The 20,158-nt window shown below is 41.1% G+C and overlaps 1 protein-coding gene across 5 annotated transcripts in view; it reads right to left on the minus strand.

Moving 5' to 3' along the window:
* The window catches only part of LOC134355512 (copine-8-like), a 674,862-nt gene that overhangs the window by 325,651 nt on the left and 329,053 nt on the right, over nt 1-20,158 (minus strand). For all 5 annotated transcript variants that reach the window (XR_010020101.1, XM_063065493.1, XM_063065495.1 and 2 more), the window contains one exon: nt 617-720. Coding sequence is in view for 4 of the 5 variants with exons in the window: in XM_063065493.1 (XP_062921563.1) it covers nt 617-720 (104 nt within the window). In the remaining variant the exon portion in view is untranslated. The remainder of the gene's footprint in view (nt 1-616; nt 721-20,158) is intronic.

A 20,158-nucleotide genomic window follows, 5' to 3' on the forward strand; every position in this document is an offset into this window, starting at 1 on the left:
TTTTGCATATGCATTTGTTATCAGGTCCTCAGCAAAGATTGTTCCAATCAGCAGCTTAATATTCAATTTAATATCAGAGAATTTATACAGTACACAACCTGAAATGCTTTCTCTTTGCAGACATCCACGAAACAAAAAATATCCCCAAAGAATAAATAACAGAAACATGATACAACCATAATGTTTGCACATCTTGGAATTAATTTACATCTCTGTTCCATTTCCCATGTGACCTGGATATTTTACCCACCAAACCAAAATATACCTACTCCAAATTCGATTGATATTGTTTGAAGTCCCTGCAGCAAGCTAACTTTGCTGGTATACAGCAAAAGGATAATGATGCCTGGCCTTGAATGATTTTTACACGTCACAGGCAATATTTATTTCCAGTGCCAGAAAGACCACTTTGCTATTATTCAAAATCTTCAAATGGGTATTAGAACGTGTATCTTTTTAAAATCTGGTGAGGTACATCACACTCGTCTCAAATCCCTTCCCCTCATAATATTTAGAAGTTTTAATTAATTATCAGAAGCAGGTGCAAAATCATCCAAGATTATTCGCTATTTTTTCCTTTTTTTAAAAAATGCCACAAGCTAAATATTATACTTACGTTCCATCTTCATTGCTTCGATAAAAGACCATGAAAGGATCTGACTTTCCAAAAAAATCTTTCTTGTCCAGTTTATTGGCACAGAATTGCATTGTTGTAACATCCTGCAGTAGAAATAAATGGCATTGGCTATAATAAAGTAAGATATTTTTGGCTGGCACTTCTGAGCATCTTCATTGATTCTAAAGTTAGAAGCAAAATACTGTACCTCCTGGCTGGCATTTGCCTATCTTTGTGAACTTCTATCATATTACTGTTTTAAGCAGTAATTAACCTTCCACACTGCAGTATGATTCTGTGAGTAAAGAAAATTGGGAAAAAAGGTCTCAGGGCCAGAATCATGACAAATATTTGGGGAGGATTATCTGGTCCCTACTTGGAAAGTCAGCTCAATATCTGGACATTTGCCAAAGAGTTTTTTTGCTACTAAAAACAATAGTTGAACACAGAGGCAGCCACATAACTTCAGATTCTAATTCATAATTCCTTAATAACACAAAATTATTTGATTCTGAAGGAACAAAGTTCTCTTCCTTATCTTAATCAGATAAAGATTTATTTCCTTAAACACACCATCTAAATTTAGCATTTTCATTTATGTTACAATAAATAGACTCGTACGCTCTGGGCTTCATCTGCAATAACTACCCTGCGTCAGAAGCTGGAGGTTCTCAAAGGGAAAATCAAATGATTCAGTATTCAGGATGACCCCCCTGAAGTCACATTTATTGAAGTTGTTCAAACAGGTAATTGAAAGTTCCAGAGGTCAACAATTACTCACTTTAAGAAATACTCTGTGCAAGGACTTCTGAGAATGGTATATGCTCTCAAAATGAATTTTATAATGAAATAATGTTGCCTCAGGATGGTTCTGTAAACCGTTTATTGATAAGAGAGTGAATTATTTAATCAGCAAATAGTGAAACATGGTGTAAAATGAGATTAGCAGGGACTGTGATGGTGATATGTCCTAAAGGAATGATACACACTTAAACCACACCAAGATAATGTGACACAGGTATCAAACAAAATTCATGTTCCCAAATCAATGTGTAGATTGTGGCATTATGGAAGCTACATCACACTATTTATCACGTTAGCACTTAATTATAGAGTGGAATTCAATGGGTTAATGCTGCTGAAAATTGTACTTCCTAAATAGAAGTCATAATAAAAATTAAGAAATTTCCCAGCAGCCAAGGAAAAGTAAAGAGCAGCCCACTCCTGGATAAGAAAGAGGGAATTTTCTAAGCTTTGGAGTCAAGCAATCTACCCGTCAAGAAACAGTAACATAAGAAGGACACACTCAACAGCAATATCACCAAGGTGTCACTCAGGACATCGGTTAAATAGTAAAACATTTTATCAAAGTCAGGAGCGAGCTCAACAACTCCCATCTCCCATTTGATTACCTCAAAAACATGTGCTTTAGAATTCCTTTGTTCAGTTTCATGATCAGTCCCTCACACACTTAGTACTACTCCAAAGCTCAAACACCCAACTCACATCTAACTCACTTCTAGCTTTAAAACTAGAGGAGATGATCTCTATCACATGTGTATACACACACACACACACACACACACACACACAAGTCTCGATTACCACAGCCTGGTATCTCTGGGCACATTCCACTATCCTGTCATTTGCAACATATTATGCTTTTTTTGTCTGTATTAATACCCTCCAACTGTTTCCATTAATCGATTTCACTGCAGAAATTCCACAACTTATCTCCACGGCAACTACAGCTTCACCCTAACACAGATATTTGCTTTGTCCTATCCACTCACACCCTAACTTATTATTCTCTTATTCCTAGTTCCTAGAAGGATCTTCAGCTTAAATGTTAACAATGTTTCTCCTTCCACAGATGCTGGCTGACCAGTTGATCATATTCCCAGCATTTTCCTTTTTTTTTTGACCGAAATGCATTGCATCATGCCAAAACACTTCTCTTTCCCTTTCCCCCGCCCCCCCCAGAGAGAATGTCACAGGATTGTGTCCATTGGTTCAACACTCTGTGAGAATAGCTGCCAATAATTGGTTTTGGTTGCCACAGAGTCCCAGGCCAGCAGAATCATTGAAGATGATGGTGATCCATATCCCACTTCTCACAGACCACTTCTCGCAGACCTTTATCCCAATGTAGTTTTGGAAACCATCAGGGTTTTTTGGTATCATGGCAACCCACCAACAGATTTCTAAGACCGCTGATGAATGCTTTGGGGGAGTTATCAGTGGCTACTTCAGCTTCCCCTCTCAGGAAGGTATTTATGATCCTACCGCTATTCCTCTTGGTGTTGCCTGCCAGCCAACTAGCAGAAACATCTAGCTGATTGCAGTCACGAGAAAATCTGCAGATACTGGAAATCCAAGCAACATGCACAAAATGCTGGAGGAACCTAGCACACCAAGCAGTATCTATGGAAAAGAGCAAACAGAAGATGTGTCGGGCCGAGACCCTTCATCAGAACTGGGGAAAAAGGATGAAAGGTCTGAGCAAGAAGGTGGGAGAGGGGAGAAAGTTGTTCAAGGTGGTGGGTGATACGTGAAACCGGGATAGGGGAGGGGTGAAGTGAAGAACTGGGAAGATGATGGGTCAAAGAGATAAAGGGCAGGAAAAGGCAGAATCTGATAGGAGAGGACAAAAGCCCATGGAATAAAGGGAAGGGGGAGAAACATCAGAGGGAGGTGATGGGCAGGTAACGAGATAAGGTGAAGGAGAGGCGGCACAATTACCAGAAGTTTGAGAAATCGATGTTCACACCATCAGGTTGGAAGCTACTTGGATGGAATACAAGGTGTTGCTCCTCCAACCTGAGTGTGGCCTCATTGTAGCAGTAGAGGAGGCCATGGACTGACATGTCAGAATGGGAATAGGAAGTAGAATTGAAATGGATGGCCACTGGGAATTCCTGCTTTTTCTGGAAGTCAGAGCATAGGTATTGACAAGGGAGTCGTGTAGGAAAGCAGACTGGTTAGTATTCAAGGACTCAGCAGCTAACCTCGATGAGTATGCCTCAGCTGTCATGGACTTTATTTGGAAATGCACGGAGGACTGCGTGTCTCGCAAGACGATCCAGGTATTCCCTAACCGGAAATCTTGGATGAATTATGAGGTCAAGTCCCTTTTAAAGGCTAGAGCTGCGGCTTTTAGGTCCAGGGATACCAGTCGCCACACGGAATCCAGGCGTGAGAGGGATACCAGTAGACTATGGCAGGGTCTAAATGAGATCACTGGGCACAAAGAAAAGGCTGGGAATATCAATAACTGTGGCGCTTCTCTTCCTGATGAACTTAACGAATTCTACACAAGATTCGAACAGAAGAGGAGCGTTCCGCTCCCTCCGAATGAACCGGACCTGGTGGCATCGAGATTCATCGTCACCGAGGAGGATGTTAGAAAGGCCTTCCTGAAGATAAATCCAAGGAAGGCGACGGGCCCAGATGCCATCCCAAGACGGGTTCTCCGGGCCTGTGCAAGCGAGCTAGCTGGAGTGTTTGCTGACATCTTCAACTGCTCCTTGCTTCAGTCTAAGATCCCCTCATGTTTTAAGAAGGCAACGATAATCCCAGGGCCGAAGAAGAGCAAGGTGGCATGCCTGAATGACTATCGACCTGTGGCTCTGACATCAATTGCTATGAAGTGCTTCGAGAGATTGGTTATGGCACACATCAACCACAGCCTACCGGTCAACCTCGACACTTTGCAATTCGCCTACCGGAGCAACAGGTCAACGGCAGATGCCATCTCTCTGGCCCTAAATTCCTCCTTAGAACACCTGGAGAATAAAAATGCATACATAAGGCTCCTTTTCATTGACTACAGCTCTGCCTTTAATACCATCATTCCAAATAAACTGATTCCTAAGCTCCGGAACCTGGGCCTTAGCATTCAGATCTGCAGCTGGATCTTCAACTTCCTCACAGACAGGACCCAGGCTGTAAAAATAGGGGACAAGCTCTCCTCTACAATCACTCTGAGCACCGGTGCCCCACAAGGCTGTGTACTCAGCCCCCTGCTGTACTCACTGTACATCCATGATTGTGTAGCCAAGTTTCCATCAAACTCAATATATAAGTTTGCTGATGACACAACGATTGTAGGCTGTATCTCGGGTAATGATGAGTTTGAGTACAGAGAGGAAATTAAGAACCTGGTGGCATGGTGCGAAGACAATAACCTTTCCCTCAACGTCAACAAGACGAAGGAATTGGTTGTTGACTTCAGAAGGAGTAGTGGACCGCACGACCCAATTTACATCGGTGGTGCGCAAGTGGAACAGGTCAAAAGCTTTAAGTTCTTCGGGGTCAATATCACAAATGACCTGACCTGGTCCGACCAAGCAGAGTCCACTGTCAAGAAGGCCCACCAGCGCCTTTACTTCCTGAGAAAACTAAAGAAATTTGGCCTGTCCCCTAAAACCCTCACTAATTTTTATAGATGCACCGTAGAAAGCATTCTTCTGGGGTGCATCACAACCTGGTATGGAAGTTGTCCTGTCCAAGACTGAAAGAAGCTGCAGAAGATCGTGCACACGGCACAGCACATCACACAAACCAATCTTCCATCCTTAGACTCACTTTACACCACGTGCTGTCGGAGCAGTGCTGCCAGGATAATCAAGGACATGACCCACCCAGCCAACACACTTTTCGTCTCTCTTCCCTCCGAGAGAAGGTTCAGGAGCTTGAAGACTCGTACGGCCAGATTTGGGAACAGCTTCTTTCCAACTGTAATAAGACTGCTGAACGGATCCTGACCAGGATCTGGGCTGTACCCTCCAAATATCCGGACTTGCCTCTCGGTTTTTTTGCACTACCTTACGTTCCATTTTTCTATTTTCTATTTATGATTTATAATTAAAATTTTTAATATTTACTAATTTTTACTACTTTTAATATTTTTAATATTTAATATTTGTAGTCCAGGGAGCAGGAAGCACAGAATCAAATATTGCTGTGATGATTGTACATTCTAGTATCAATTGTTTGTTAACAATAAAGTAAAGTAAACTAAGAAGGTGGGGATGGGAGAAGATGTGCTTGGTGTTGGGATCTCGATGGAGATGTGCTGGATGTCGAGGCTAGTGGGGTGGTAGGTGAGGACAAGAGGAACACTATTCCTGGTGGGGTGGCAAGAGGATGGGTTAAGGGCAGCTGTGCAAAATGGAAGAGATGCAGGTGAGGGCAGTGTTGATAGTGGGGGAAGGAAAGTCCTTTTCTTTGAAGGAGGAGGACATCTCATTAGTGCTGGAATGGAAAGTCTCATTCTGAGAGCAGATGAGGCAGAGACAGAGGAACTGAGAGAATGGGATGTCATTTTCACAAGTGACAGGGTGGGAAGAGGTATAGTCCAGGTAGCTCTGGGAATCAGTGGGTTTATAAAAGATATCAGTTGATAAACTCTCTCTCTTGCACGCACGCATGCTGTTGGAAATGGACCAGGCAAATTTAAGGGGGTGGTGGAAATTGGAGGGAAAGTTAATGAAGTCAACAAGCCCAGCATGGATGCAGGAAGCAGCACCAATGCAGTCGCAGTATAGTGTAGGGAAACTTGGGGAGTGATACCAATGTAGGCTTGGAACATAGACTGTTCCACTGAGCCAACAAAAAGACAGGCATAGCTGGGACCCATGCGAGTGCCCATGGCTCCACCTTTGGGTTGAAGGAAGTGGGAGGAGCCGAAGGAGAAATTATTGAGAGCAAGGACCAGTTCTGCCAGACAGAGGAGAGTGGTGGTGGAGGGGATCTGGGTGGGTCTGTTGTCTAGAAAGAAGTGGAGAGATGGAAGATGGAGGTGTACAGGGACTGAACATCCATGGTGAAAATGAGATGATCGCGGCTAAGAAACTTGACATCATTGAAAAGATCCAGAGACTGTGAAGTAAGAAGGGTCAGGCAGGTTTGTGGAACTTGGGTAGGAGGTAGAAATGGGAGGTGTGGGATAAGGGAACTATGAGGTTGTTGGCCATGTTGGGAGATCCTCAGAGTTAATAAGGTCAGTGATGGAGTGATGGTGGCAGTGACAATGGCCTGGTGCTCCTTAGTGGGTTAAGTAAGAGGAGGTGTCTGAGAGTTAGCACCTGTACGTGGAAAGACAGTCCGCCAGACTACCACAGCACCCCACTTATTTGTGGGTTTTGATGGTGAGGTTAGGATTAGTGCAGAGAGACTGGAGAGTAATGCATTCAGAAGGAGTAAGGATAGAATTGGAGAGAGGACTGGTAAAGTGAGACGGTTGATGTTTCATTGGCAGTTGGCAATGAAAAGATCCAGAGCAGGCAGAACACCGGAGCGGGGTGTCCAGGAAGAGGAGGAGAAGTGGTTATCGGTGCAGGCTGGAGAGTCTTTGCCAAAGAAGTAGGCACAGAGACGGAGGCAACGAAAGAAGAGCTCAGCATCATGGCGGGTACGGAATTCACTGTGGTGTGAGTGCAGGGGACAAAGGTGAGGACCTTACTGAGGACCGAACGCTCTCCTTCAGAGAGGGGAAGGCCAGAGGGAATTGTGAAGACACTGAATTCCTGCAGCGGTTTGTTTGCTTTCAGCAGAGATTTGGCAGTTCACAGTGAATGTGCAGTCCCAAAGGAGGCCAGACTCTGAAGTCTTTTGCAGTTTCCTCCATTCAAATGAGCAGACTTCCAGCAGCTTGGCTGTTACAATGAAGGAAACACTGACAAAAACATCAGTAGCCTCCAACCCCATGGCAGTAGCATTGATTTCTTGAATTTCTGGTAATTGCCCCTTCCCCTTCCCCTTCACCATTCCTGTTTCCCTCTCGCACCGTATCTCCTTACCTGCCCATCACCTCCCTCTGGTGCTCCTCCCCCTACATTTACTTCTGTGGTCTGCTACCCTTTCCTATTAGATTCCTCCTTCTCCAGCCCTTTATCTCTTTGACCAATCAACTTCCCAGCTCTTTACTTTACCTCTCTCCTGTCCCACTTTCACTTACCACCTGCCACCTTGCACTTCTTCCTCCCCTTCCCCCACCTTCTTGCTCTGGCTTCTTATCTTTTTTCCCCAATCTTGATGAAGGGTCTTGGCCTGAAATGTTGACTGTTTACTCTTTTCCCTAGATGTCGCCTGGCTTGCTGAGCTCCTCCAGCATTTTGTGTGTGCAGCTAATTACACTTGCTGCTTGGTCCATTGAATCCCTGCAGGAGGTTGTTTGTTGCCAGCAGATACTCGGTAGTTCACAGCAACGATGCAGTCCCAAGGGTGGCCAGATTGTATAGTCTATTGCAGTTCCCTCCATTCTAGTGAGCAGGCTTCTTTCTAGCAGCTTGGCTGCCTCACGGAGTGAACACTGACAAAAACGTGCTGAACATCAGTATTAATGCTGTGCCAAGGGTTTGCATGGACTATTCAATTGGAATATTCTGTTTTCAAGCTTGCTTCATCATTATTAAGATGATGACTGATTGGAGTGCAACCTTCTCTACTGTAAATTCCTGTCTATCCATGATAACCTTGCATCCTTTTGCTTATCAAAAGTTTATCTATATTTGCCTTAAAAACATATAAAGACAGTCTCTGCCACTCTTTCGGGAAGAGGGGTCACAGCCTCATGACCCTCTTAGAGGAAAACAAAAATCACTTTAATTCTATCTCAAATGAGTCACCTTAACTATAGGTTCTTCCACAAGACAAAATGTTACAAATTGCTCCTTGCAAATTGCAATCAAATTAGTCTCCTCTCATTCTTCTATACTTCAGTAGATAAATGTCGTTGCAGAATGGTGACGCGTTGCACGCTGATCTCTGAAAGTCTACTCATTACGTCTATTAGAATCGTACTCTGTCAAATCTGAATTCTACAAGTCTGTGAATCATCTTGTTGTCTGCCTGCCGTGTACTTTCACTCTCACTGTAACACTTTATTCTGCATTGTTATTGCTTTTCCCTTGCACTACCCTATAGACTATTGCAATGAAATCATCTGTATAGATGGCATGCAAAACAGAGTTGTTCACTATGCCTCAGTACACGTGAAAACAAGAAAGCGATTTACCAGTTTTACAAATCTACCTTATATAGCTTTTCTTCATTAGAGATCATTGTTTCATGTTTGTATGATCTTGACTTGAAGAGAAATTGTCAAGTATTTGCTTTATAGTCATGCCTAAACATTGTTGAGAAAGTGGTAATGGTTTGCTTTCTTGACACAAGTCAGGATCTGTAGTGAACATACCCCTAAACATCTAAAAGTGTCCCAGAGCAAAGAATGGAAGGCAACAGAGTTCTGAGTGGCCATAGGGAGGATTGCTCAGTCACAGCTCTGCTTTCATCAGTTAGCAATTCTCAATGATCTTCTCCCTGGAAATTTTGGCCTCCATTCTCACTGCTCATCATCAGACGCAGAAGACATCTGCACTGCCTTAATATTCTGGGGAGAGGCAAGACCATTCCAACTTTTGTATCTCCCACCTACTTAGCCATCGTGTCCTTATCATCTCCCCATTACCAATTTTTATGGTGTAATTTGAGGGGTGCGTGGGGGGGTCTTCTTGTTAATGTTTCCCCATATTTTACTCTGCAGCATGTTGTGTATTTTATATTTCAATAATACTTGAGTAATCTTGTATACATATTTGCCGATTAAGAATTCTTGTTTAATTAATTATGGGTTATATGTAAAACAAAATAACTTCTTTGCAAACATCATCCTGCCACCATGTGATTCGTGTGCACCTCGCTTGAAGTAAGCTCAAACTTTCATCTGTATTATCAGACTCCCATGAGTTTCTTTGAATAAGCTTAAAGTTTTGAAGTTACAAAACATAACACTGCATTCACCACATCAATGTGGCCAGCTACACAAGGCCTTCCATCCCTAATTTCCCATTTTGCAAACAACCAGTTCTCTGTACCTAGTAGTTTAATCTAGTGTGATTTACACACAAAATTCCAAGTGGATCAGTAACCCCTGTGTTGCAAAGTCAACAATATGCAATCTAGTGTCAGCAATGGAATCTTCTCTGATGTCACAACAAGACAGAGTGAAATGACATTAACAAAGCTTCAAGTAGAAAGAGGTTTTTCCCCACTGATGGTTTTCCTGCACTCATTCTCCTTTGGGTACTTCCTTTCCTATAAAGAGTTTCCTGCAATTCTTCGCAAGTTGAACACCCTCTGATACTTCAGACAAAATTGTAATTTGGCCCCCTGTGCACCATCACAAGAGACTTCTCAGATTCTGCAAATCCAGAGCAACACACACAAAATGTTGGAGGAACTCAGCAGTTCAGGAAGCATCTACAGAGAGGATTAGCCCAGCCTTGAGGAAGGGTCTTTGCCTGAAACATCATCCGCTAATTCCATCTATAGATTTTGCCTGAACTGCTGAGTTCCTTCAGTTTCTTGTTTGTGATTCAACAGACTGAATCAAAATTAAGTCAAATCTGTCATCAGATGAGACTGAAGCACATCAGCCTTAATTAGTTACCAAACCCCACAATTTTCTTGTTTACAGGGCTAAATCAAACTCTCAAAGACAAAGGCACATCTATCTGAAATCTGCTAAACATAAGGCCAGCCAGGGTTTATCATCATGGCCTACATCAACTATTACAGCAACAACATATAAAACTCCTACAACACTACAAAATGTCTAGCCTCACTTTATCAGATGAAATCAGACATCATAGCACATAGATAGATGATCAAAAGATGGAATCCAGAAATAGGTCTGGGCTTAGATTTACCTCTATGGGTCATCTAATTGTTAAGTTAAATTCGTAAAGCTATTGGAAGGGATATGATTGATTTTTTTAATAAAGCACAGTTCAACAAGCACATTGCTTTTTTTCATAGTGACTTGCTTCTGCAATTTAATGCAAATTCTGGCAATATTTTCCTTTGGCTGAGAGATGATAAAATTTATATTTGACTAACTTGACAAGAAAATTATGATAAAGTAGAGGTTCACACAGTAAAATTTATGCAAAAGTCATAATGCACGGAACAGGCAACTAGAGAGAAAAAAAAATGACTTGATTCTGTACAAGAAAGGCTACCATGACTTCAAGCTCAGACTCCATACAACAGACTGTTCTGCTGCCAATGCCTGATTTACACAGAAAACAATGCTGTGGAATTTAAAATATCATCAGTTCCTACATGGTGAATATTTTTCCAGTATCCGCATAACAGACTACAGAAAAGCTTCATGATTTATTCAGATTGAATCTAGATTTTAACAATTGGAAGCACTTGATTTATTAAGAATATTTGGGGCCAGGTTAAGCACTAAGTATTTGGTGGCTTCATATCACCAATATAACCTACTTCTAGGCAGGCACTAACAACTTTACTTGCTGGACATTCATATTTGTTTAATAGATCAGAAGGAAGAATGTTGTATGAGCATACAAATGAAAAGAGTTCAAACGTGCTAACCTGACTTCACAAATCAAAAGATAAAATCCTTTAAAATAAACCCTTCCAGCAATCCAGTAAGAGATTTAGGTAACAGCATTTTATTCATTTGTTTTTAATTTAATTTTGCAAGTTAAATGATGAGCTAATATCACCAACAAGGAGGTCTTTTGATGTCTTTATGACATTAAAGTCAGTGAGGAAGCTGGAACATGTTGCGTTGATGTGTAAAATCTACTGCTCAATTTGACTAAATCCACTGATGGCTTCATGAGTTACTGTGCAAAATAGAAGGGAGCAGCCTCTTCAGAACACACACTAAACATCTTTTATGACTTTCTTTCTCAGGTAGCATACAAATACACACACCTGTTCACATCAGGAAAATAAAGAATCATATGAGCCGAATACGACCAGGTCTGATAATAAGATGCACATTGAAGTCTCTTAAAATGCAAGGATGTTGGAGGCATTGACACAGGAATTCGATTGCAAAAATTGATAACGCAAAATTGATCAACATTTCAGTACATACCCGCCACTCAATAGGGAATTGACTTGAATCTGCTGTCATGTTGATGCCTCTATACATGGCTGTCACTATATGCAGAACGGTGACATCAATTACCATGTTTTGAGGCTCAGTTGTCATTAAGAACATGGGTGGAGGTGAGCCACATATTTCCGTGCTACTTGTACCTTTCAAGATTGCGTACAGTTACTATGGAAAAACACACATGATCCAGGTTTCATGACTAATGTGCACATTTTTCAATCATTAAAAATTTGTTCCACTTGCAAGGAATTATTACAGATCGATATTATTACTGAATTGCTTCACCTGACAAAATTGATTTATATAAATATGTATAGTTGTGAACATAGAGTATCACTACACACAGAAAGGTCCTACAGCCTACCATCTGTATGCTGACCAAATGCCAATATGAACTAATTGAATCTGCTTGCATTTGATCCCGTTCAGAATCAGATTTCACTGAATTAAATGATGTGAACTGTGTTGTTTTGTAACAGCAGAAAAGTGCAAAGGCGCAAATTACAAAACTAAACAGTGCAAAAGTAAAGGAATAATGAGGGTGTGTTCATGGGTGGCAGGGTGGAGATGGGTCTCTACCAAAGGAGGTGTAAGGTCTCCTTCCCTCTGCTAGCCTACAGGTCACCCCTGGGCCAGGTGGTGTAATGATGATGATGATGTTCATGAATTCATGAACTGTTCAGAAATCCGATGGCTGAGGATAAGAAGCTGTTTCTGAACCACTGACTGTGGAGTTTCAGGCTCCTGTACCTTGTGTCTAGGTCGTGTGTCTGCCTAGATCTGGGGTTGCCCACCCGGGATCCGCGGATCCATCTGGTCCATGGCTTAAACAAGTTTGGGAATCCCTGGCCTAAATGAATGTATTTATTGAGGGGCAGCACAGAATAGGCCCTTCCAACCCTTCGAGCATCCCTGTCCAGCAATCCCCCAATTTAACCTTGCCGAATCACAAGACAATTTAAAATGACAAATTGACCAATTAACCTACCAGCCAGTACGTCGTTGGACTGTGGGAAGAAACTGCAGCACTGAGAATAAACCCATGTAGTCACAGGGAAAACATGCAAACTCCTTACAAGCAGTGGCGGGAATTGAACCTGGGAAGTTGGTACTGTAAAGCGTTGTGCTAACCACTACACTACCATGCTGTCTGTTGCTATTATATCTGCATCTACCATTTTCCCTGGCAACACATTCCAAGCACTTACCATTCTGTGTGTAAAAAAAAAACTTGCCTTGTACATCTCCTTTAAACCTCTCCTTTCTCACCTTAAACATACATCCTCCAGTATTTGACATCTCCACTCCGAGGGGGGAGAAAACTCAATCTGCTTTACCTATGCCTCTCATAATTTCGCATACTGTAAACAGATTACCTTTCAGTCTCCAACGCTCCAGAGAAAACAATTCAAGTTTATCCAACCTCGCCAACTAGCTAATACACTCCAATCCGAGCAAATTCTAGTGAACTGTTTAGAAAACATAGAAGATCTACAGCACAATACAGGCCCTTCAGCCCACAGAGTTGTGCCGAACATGTTCCTACCTCCGAAATTACTAGACTTACCTATAGCCCTCTATTTTACTAAGCTCCATGTACCTATCTAAAAGTCTCTTAAAAGACCCTAAATTATCTGCCTCCACCACCATTGCCGGCAGCCCATTCCACGCACTCATCACTCTCTGAGTAAAAAACTTACCCCTGATATCTCCTCGGTACCTACTCTCCAGCACTTTAAACCTGTGTCCTCTTGTGGCTACCATTTCAACGCTGGGAAAAAGCCTCTGACTATCCACACGATTAATGCCTCTTATCTCTGCATGCTCTCCAAAGCCTCCAAATCGTACCTGCAGTGTGGAGTAGAACTGCACACAATTCCCTATCTGTGACCTAACCACAGAATTAAACAGCTGCAACATGACTTCACAGCTTTTGTACTCAAGGCCTGACCAATGAAGGCAAACATGCCATATATCTTCTTAACAAAACTATTTACTTGTGTTTGCACGTGGCCAAGTGGTTAAGGCATCAGTCTAGTGATCTGAAGGTCGCTAGTTCGAGCCTCAGCTGAGGCAGTGTGTTGTGTCCTTGAGCAAGGCACTTAACCACATATTGCTCTGCGACGACACCGGTGCCAAGCTGTATCGGCCCTAGTGCCCTTCCCTTGGGCAACATCGGTGGCATGGAGAAGGGAGTCTGCTGGTCTTCCATACAACCTTGCCCAGGCCTTCAGCCTGGAAACCTTCCAAGGAGCAAATCCGTGGTCTCAAGAGACTAACTGAGCCTATATTTGTGTTTCTACTTTCAAGGAATTATGGACTTGCACCCAAGATCCCTCTATATCAATACTCCTAAGGGTTATGTCATCAACTTTGTACTTGTCTAAAATAAATCTATTTACCACTTTTCCATCCAAGTTTCCAACTGATCCATATCCTGGCACATCCTTTGCCAATTTCTCTTGCTATCTGCTAGTCCACTAATTTTCATATCATTTTCAAACTTGCTTATTAGAGCACCAACATTTTCATCAAATCATTTATATTTATATGAGAAATTTGTTTTTGTTTGTGCTAAATTAATTTTCTTTGTGATAACCTTAATTTTCAGATCCCAATTACTGTACATCTGATTAAAGTGAGTGCTATTTACCAGTATGATATACACACTAAACACCTGCTCATTAATGCAAATATCTAATCAGCCAATCACATGGCACTAACTCAATGCAGAAAAGCCCATAGACGTAGTCAAGAAGTTTAGTTGTTGTTCAGGCCAAACATCAAAATGGGCAAGAAATGTGATATAAGTGGCTTTGACTGTGGAATGATTGTTGGTGCTGGACGGAGTGGTTTGAGTATCTCAGAAAGTGCTGATCTCTTGGATTTTCATGCACAACAGTCTCTAGAGTTTACTGAAAATGGCGTGAAAAACAAAATTTTAAAAAAATCCAGTGAGCAAAAGTGCCTCGTTAATGACAGAGGACAGAGGAGAATGGCCAGATTGGTTCAAGTTGAGAGGAAGGTAACAATAACTCAAATAACATACATTATAACAGTGGTGTGCAGAAGAGCATCTCTGAATGCACAACACATTGAAGTGGATAGGCTATAGCAGAGCAGCAGAATACCATGCACATACACTCAGTGGCCTCTATTAAGTGCAGGAGGTACCTAATAAAGCAGCCACTGAATATACATAATACACAGGATAGCAATAAGGATCTTGGTACAGAGTAAACATTCAGGTTCCTTGGCACATCAAAATTTGCAAATGTAATATTGATGGTCAGAATCCATAACAACTCTGAATATACCAAGGTAAGCTTTACTATTTTTGTTTTACCTTAATGAATTGGATGTAAAAGATTTGCATGTATCATATTTGATAATATTTGTACGTAGACTACTACAAAATGTATGCAAGATTCTCCCCAAAATCCTCTGCTCTATTTTTCCTAGAAGTCATAATAACCATGGCAAGCTACTATCGAAGTATTGTAGGAAATTCTGCTCTGTGATCTAATTTTGATCAAAGATTCCAAAATAAATGTCAGGGAAAAGATTTTCAGTTAAAAAGCACTTGTAGAACAACAAATGCAAAAATTAACAATACCGAAAATCAGAAATAACGACAGAAGCTGTTTAAAATACTTTGTAGATAGGACAACATGCAGATAAGTTTTCAGTTCAATAAATCAAATTCAGTGGTATTCACCTGACCCATTGAAAATAGCAGGCCATATGGCTCTATGAGTCATTCATTGTAACTGTGGTCAACCATGTCACTCAAAACCATCTTCTGATTTCATAATGTCACTGTAAACATTTAGCTATTTCAGGATGCAATGCATTCAGTGATTGAGTATTCATGACTGTCTGAAATTGGGAATTCCAGAAATCTCAAAAGCATTCCATGAAAGAAGTTTCCCTTCATTTCAGGCTTCCTCAGCATGGACAGTATACTTCTGCTGGTGATTCATCTTGCAATGAAATAGTTAGATGAAAATTCACATGCCATTTGCAATGTACTCTGAAGCCCAGAGTTGGAAGACATGGTGCTTCCTAACGTGGAGAGAACTGTGCACCGAAGACGGCATTTGACAGATACCATCTTCTTTCATAATCTACTTGATCTATCAACTGTTTGAAATGACTTCTGAATGCTTGACTTTATCTGTGACTGTGGAAATGGACTGGCACAACAATGAGCATTGCTAATAAAAAAATGTAATCAATACCTAAAATATTTTCCTGGGTGTCATTTTAATCCAAGCTGCCCCATTTTACTCTCTTTTGAAGTTAAAGTGTAATTTTGTTGGACAATGTGTTCAGAAGTACTGCTATTTGTTTGCAGTGTGTTAAGACAAAGTTATTCTGTTTACCTGTAATAGAATATTCTGTTATTAACTGATTTAAACAGGAGTTGTTAATGAATATTAGGGTGCTAATCAAAGATGGGGAAACGCTCTATGGATATTATTCCATAGAACTCTTGAAATTGTGTAAGGTAAGGGAAACAGGTAGGGAAGTTATGGAAAAAATGATGATTAAAGAAGAGGAAGTACTAGCACTTTTAAGGAATATAGAAGTGGATAAGTCTCCGGGTCCTAACAGGATATTCCCTAGGACCTTCAGGGAAGTTAGTGTAGAAATAGCAGGGGCTCTGACAGAAATATTTCAGATGTCTTTAGAAATGGGAATGGTGCCGGAGGATTGGCGTATTGCTCATGTTGTTCCATTGTTTAAAAAGGGGTCTAAGAGTAAGCCTAGCAATTATCGGCCTCTGAGTTTGACGTCAGTGGTGGGTAAATTGATGTAAAGTATTCTTAGAGATGATATATATAATTATCTGGATAGACAGGGTCTGATTGGGAACAGTCAACATGGATTTTTGTGTGGAAGGTCATGTTTGACAAATCTCATTGAATTTTTTGAGGAGGTTACTGGGAAAGTTGACAAGGGTAAAGCGGTGGATGCTGTCTATATGGACTTCAGTAAGGCCTTTGTCAAGGTTCCATATGGAAGGTTAGTTAGGAAGGTTCAATCATTAGGAATTAATATTGAAGTAGTAAAATTCAGTGGCTGGATGGGAAACGCCAGACAGTAGTGGTGGATAACTGTTTGTCAGATTGGAGGCCAGTGACTAGTGGTGTGCCTCACGGATCTGTACTGGGTCCAATGTTGTTTGTCATATACATTAATGATCTGGATGCAGTGGAACCGAGGGATCTAGGAATAATGGTGCATAGTTCCCTGAAGGTGGAATCTCATGTGGATAGGGTGGTGAAGAAAGCTTTTGGTATGCTGGCCTTTATAAATCAGAGCATTGAGTACAGTATAGGAGTTGGGATGTAATGTTAAAATTGTACAAGGCATTGGTAAGGCCAAATTTGGAGTATTGTGTACAGTTTTGATCACCGAATTATAGGAAAGATGTCAACAAAGTAGAGAGAGTACAGAGAAGATTTACTAGAATGTTACCTAGGTTTCAGCACCTAAGTTACAGAGAAAGGTTGAACCAGTTGGGTCTTTATTCTTTAGAGCATAGAAGGTTGAGGGGGGACTTAATAGAGGTATTTAAAATTATGAGGGGGATAGATAGAGTTGACGTGGATAAGCTTTTTTCATTGAGAGTAGGGGAGATTCAAAAAAGAGGACATGAGTTGAGAGTTAGGGGGCAGAAGTTGAGGGGGAACTTCTTTACTCAGAGAGTGGTAGCTGTGTGGAACGGGCTTCCAGCAGAAGTGGTAGAGGCAGGTTCGATGTTGTCATTTAAAGTAAAATTGGATAGCTATATGGACAGGAAAGGAATGGAGGGTTATGGGCTGAGTGCAGGTCGGTGGGACTAGGTGAGAGTAAGCGTTCGGCACGGACTAGAAGGGCCGAGATGGCCTGTTTCTGTGCTGTAATGGTTATATGGTTATAAAACAAAATGCAGTAGAGGTTTCTTGTCTTCAGGGCAAATACAGAGGAAATCATGAGAATTCTCCAACTAGAATCTGCCAACTGGAAAATTGTCCCCTTTGTGTCTGAAAAATAATTTCACATATACTAGACAGACAGATAACTTCTAAAATTTCACTGTTTTGGTTGGTCGGAGACAGCTGAGGGTACCTTTCAGTAATCAAAGGAGTTTATATGCTTTCAGTGCCCATTAATCAGCGATACCACCACACTGCAAGCTGACTGTCTGATGTTCAGCCTGTTGAGAAGTTCTGACATCACAATATATAGGGCTCAATGATGATCTGACAAGAAGCATACTAAGGGCTATTTGCTCTGGATAACCCATTCTGAGGAAAAGTCTCAGGAGTCAGTCATTTAAGACAGAGGTAAGGATTAATTTCTTTTCTCTGAGATTTACAGATCTTGAAGTTGCAACTTCAGATACCTGTGGATACTTGATCAGGAATTACTTTCAACATTGTAGACTGACAGAACTTTAGATGTCAAAGGCATTGTGGGACAAGGGTATTTGCTGGAAATGTAGATTTGACAAGGTCTTATTAAGTAATAGTGTTTGTCAGAAAGAATTAAAATCTGCAAATCAGTGAACTGGAACGAGCCAAGGACAGTGGAAGTAAATAAACCTATTGTCTTAGTTGTTGCAACATGGTTTGAGGAATGGAGGCTGCCATTTTTGAGAGACTGTTCTTGTGGCCACCATTTTGTGAACTGGTTTTTGCTCATGGATGGCTTAATCAGAACAACTGAAAGTGTACACATGCTAATGATCTGCTAAACCTGAGATCATACCAAATAAAAGCTGTTTATTTGGTTATGTGGAACTGGCAGGTGTGTAGAAAGAACTACCTATGATCCAGGCCTAGAGTTTGGCTGACCAGGCTAAACTGGTCCAATTCAGAAAGAACAAAGAACGTTACCAGAGGCAGAAGTCTAAGGGAAGAGCCAGCAAGTAATATTGCTTGTAACCTTGTCCCAGATTGAATGAGAGGCTGGCGCAGGATGATCAGATGATACCTGTTACCAGTTAACCCTGATCCAACAAAATCAAAACACAACAGCTTGATCTGACAAGAAAGAGGATAAGAATGGGAGATTTCAGGAGTAGACGCAGCATAAGCTCTGGACACCAATCATCGTGGAATTGAATGAGTTCACATCAGAAATGCGGCTATTACTCCAGGATCAAAATGAATGCCTAGCCAGCATGAGCTCCTATTCCTGGGTATTACCTTTCCTCATCTTTGACTGTTCAGGGAGTGGGTATGATTTGCATGCTTGTTGTTAACTAATAAAGGTATTTGTCAGTCAATACAGATTCTCTCTGTGTCTAATCAATTGTTGTTGTTGAGGGTGAGACCCTGCAGCAATGTGCAGGCAAAAAGGGCACAGAGCCACCCTTAGTTCAACCTTCTTTAAGTTTTTAGAAATATCATTATCTTGCAACAGTGTAATTTGTTTATGGACTGAAGCAGTTTGAATCTGATCTGATATAACGTATTGGTCTTCATTTTGCTTCTCCTTGAAGATGCTGAATATACATTCTTCTGAGGCTCACAATGCAGTATAATTGAGAGGATCCCAGGACTCCTCTGTCCTATTCCTGGATCTCCATGCTACTTCAATTACCATTTTGTATTTTTACATAAGGATTTCTGCTGATAATGCACTAGAAAGAGTTAGAGTCCTAAAGCATGTAAGACAACCCTTCAGCCTAACTGATCCATACTGACTAAAATTCCCATCTAAGATATTCTGCTTTACTCGGATTTGAACCATATCCCTCTAAACCAAAGGTTCCCGACATTTTTATGCCATGGACCCCTACCATTAACTGAGTGGTCCGTGGATCACATGTTGGGAACCCGTGCTCTAAACCTTTCCAATCCATACGCCAGTCCAAATGTCTTTTAAATGCCATTAGTACATTGCTGTTATTTCTATCTAAAAGCTCTTTTTAAATCTGTCACAATGTGCTCAATGGATTGTGGTGTTTTTACCTAATCACCAAATTAGAATGGATATCTAGGGAAGATTTATTGCCATCACGTTTCATTTAAAACTACCGGTTCCAATTCACCATCAGAAGATCTTGATTCACCAACACTGATCAACGTTAAGAGATTCAGATCCAATAATCCACTTTACTATCTTAATGATTGATTTCCCCATAGCATCCACCAACAGGACCAAGTATTCAAACTACAGTGGTTTCAGAAACAGGGTGCAGTAGTTGGAATTTTCCCATAAGCACAGCAGTTTGAAGCGTGATCCCTCATTCCTATTCTTCCAAGTTTATTAGTGGGTTGGTATGTCTAAGGCACTTTGTTCTGATCAGATTTATAGCCTTTTACAACCAGGCTGGCCACAAGAATGCAATTACCTCAAAAGAAGACAACATTATGGGGCTTAGGCAGTTATATTGTAAGTGGCCTTCACACATAAAAAATGACCAAGCTTTATACACCAACACACTGCAACAAACCAAAGGGACTTTTAAATGCATTTTTAAATTAAAAGGCAGGAGAAGTCACAAAGGTGGTTGTCTAACCCAAAGAAAGAAAAAGAGTAACCAGTCCATATGGTGATAAATTTGTTTGAATTTAAAAATCTCTTCTTACTGAACCCTTATA

Source organism: Mobula hypostoma, chromosome 13 (genome assembly GCF_963921235.1).
Source record: "Mobula hypostoma chromosome 13, sMobHyp1.1, whole genome shotgun sequence".
NCBI classification, from domain to species: domain Eukaryota; kingdom Metazoa; phylum Chordata; class Chondrichthyes; order Myliobatiformes; family Myliobatidae; genus Mobula; species Mobula hypostoma.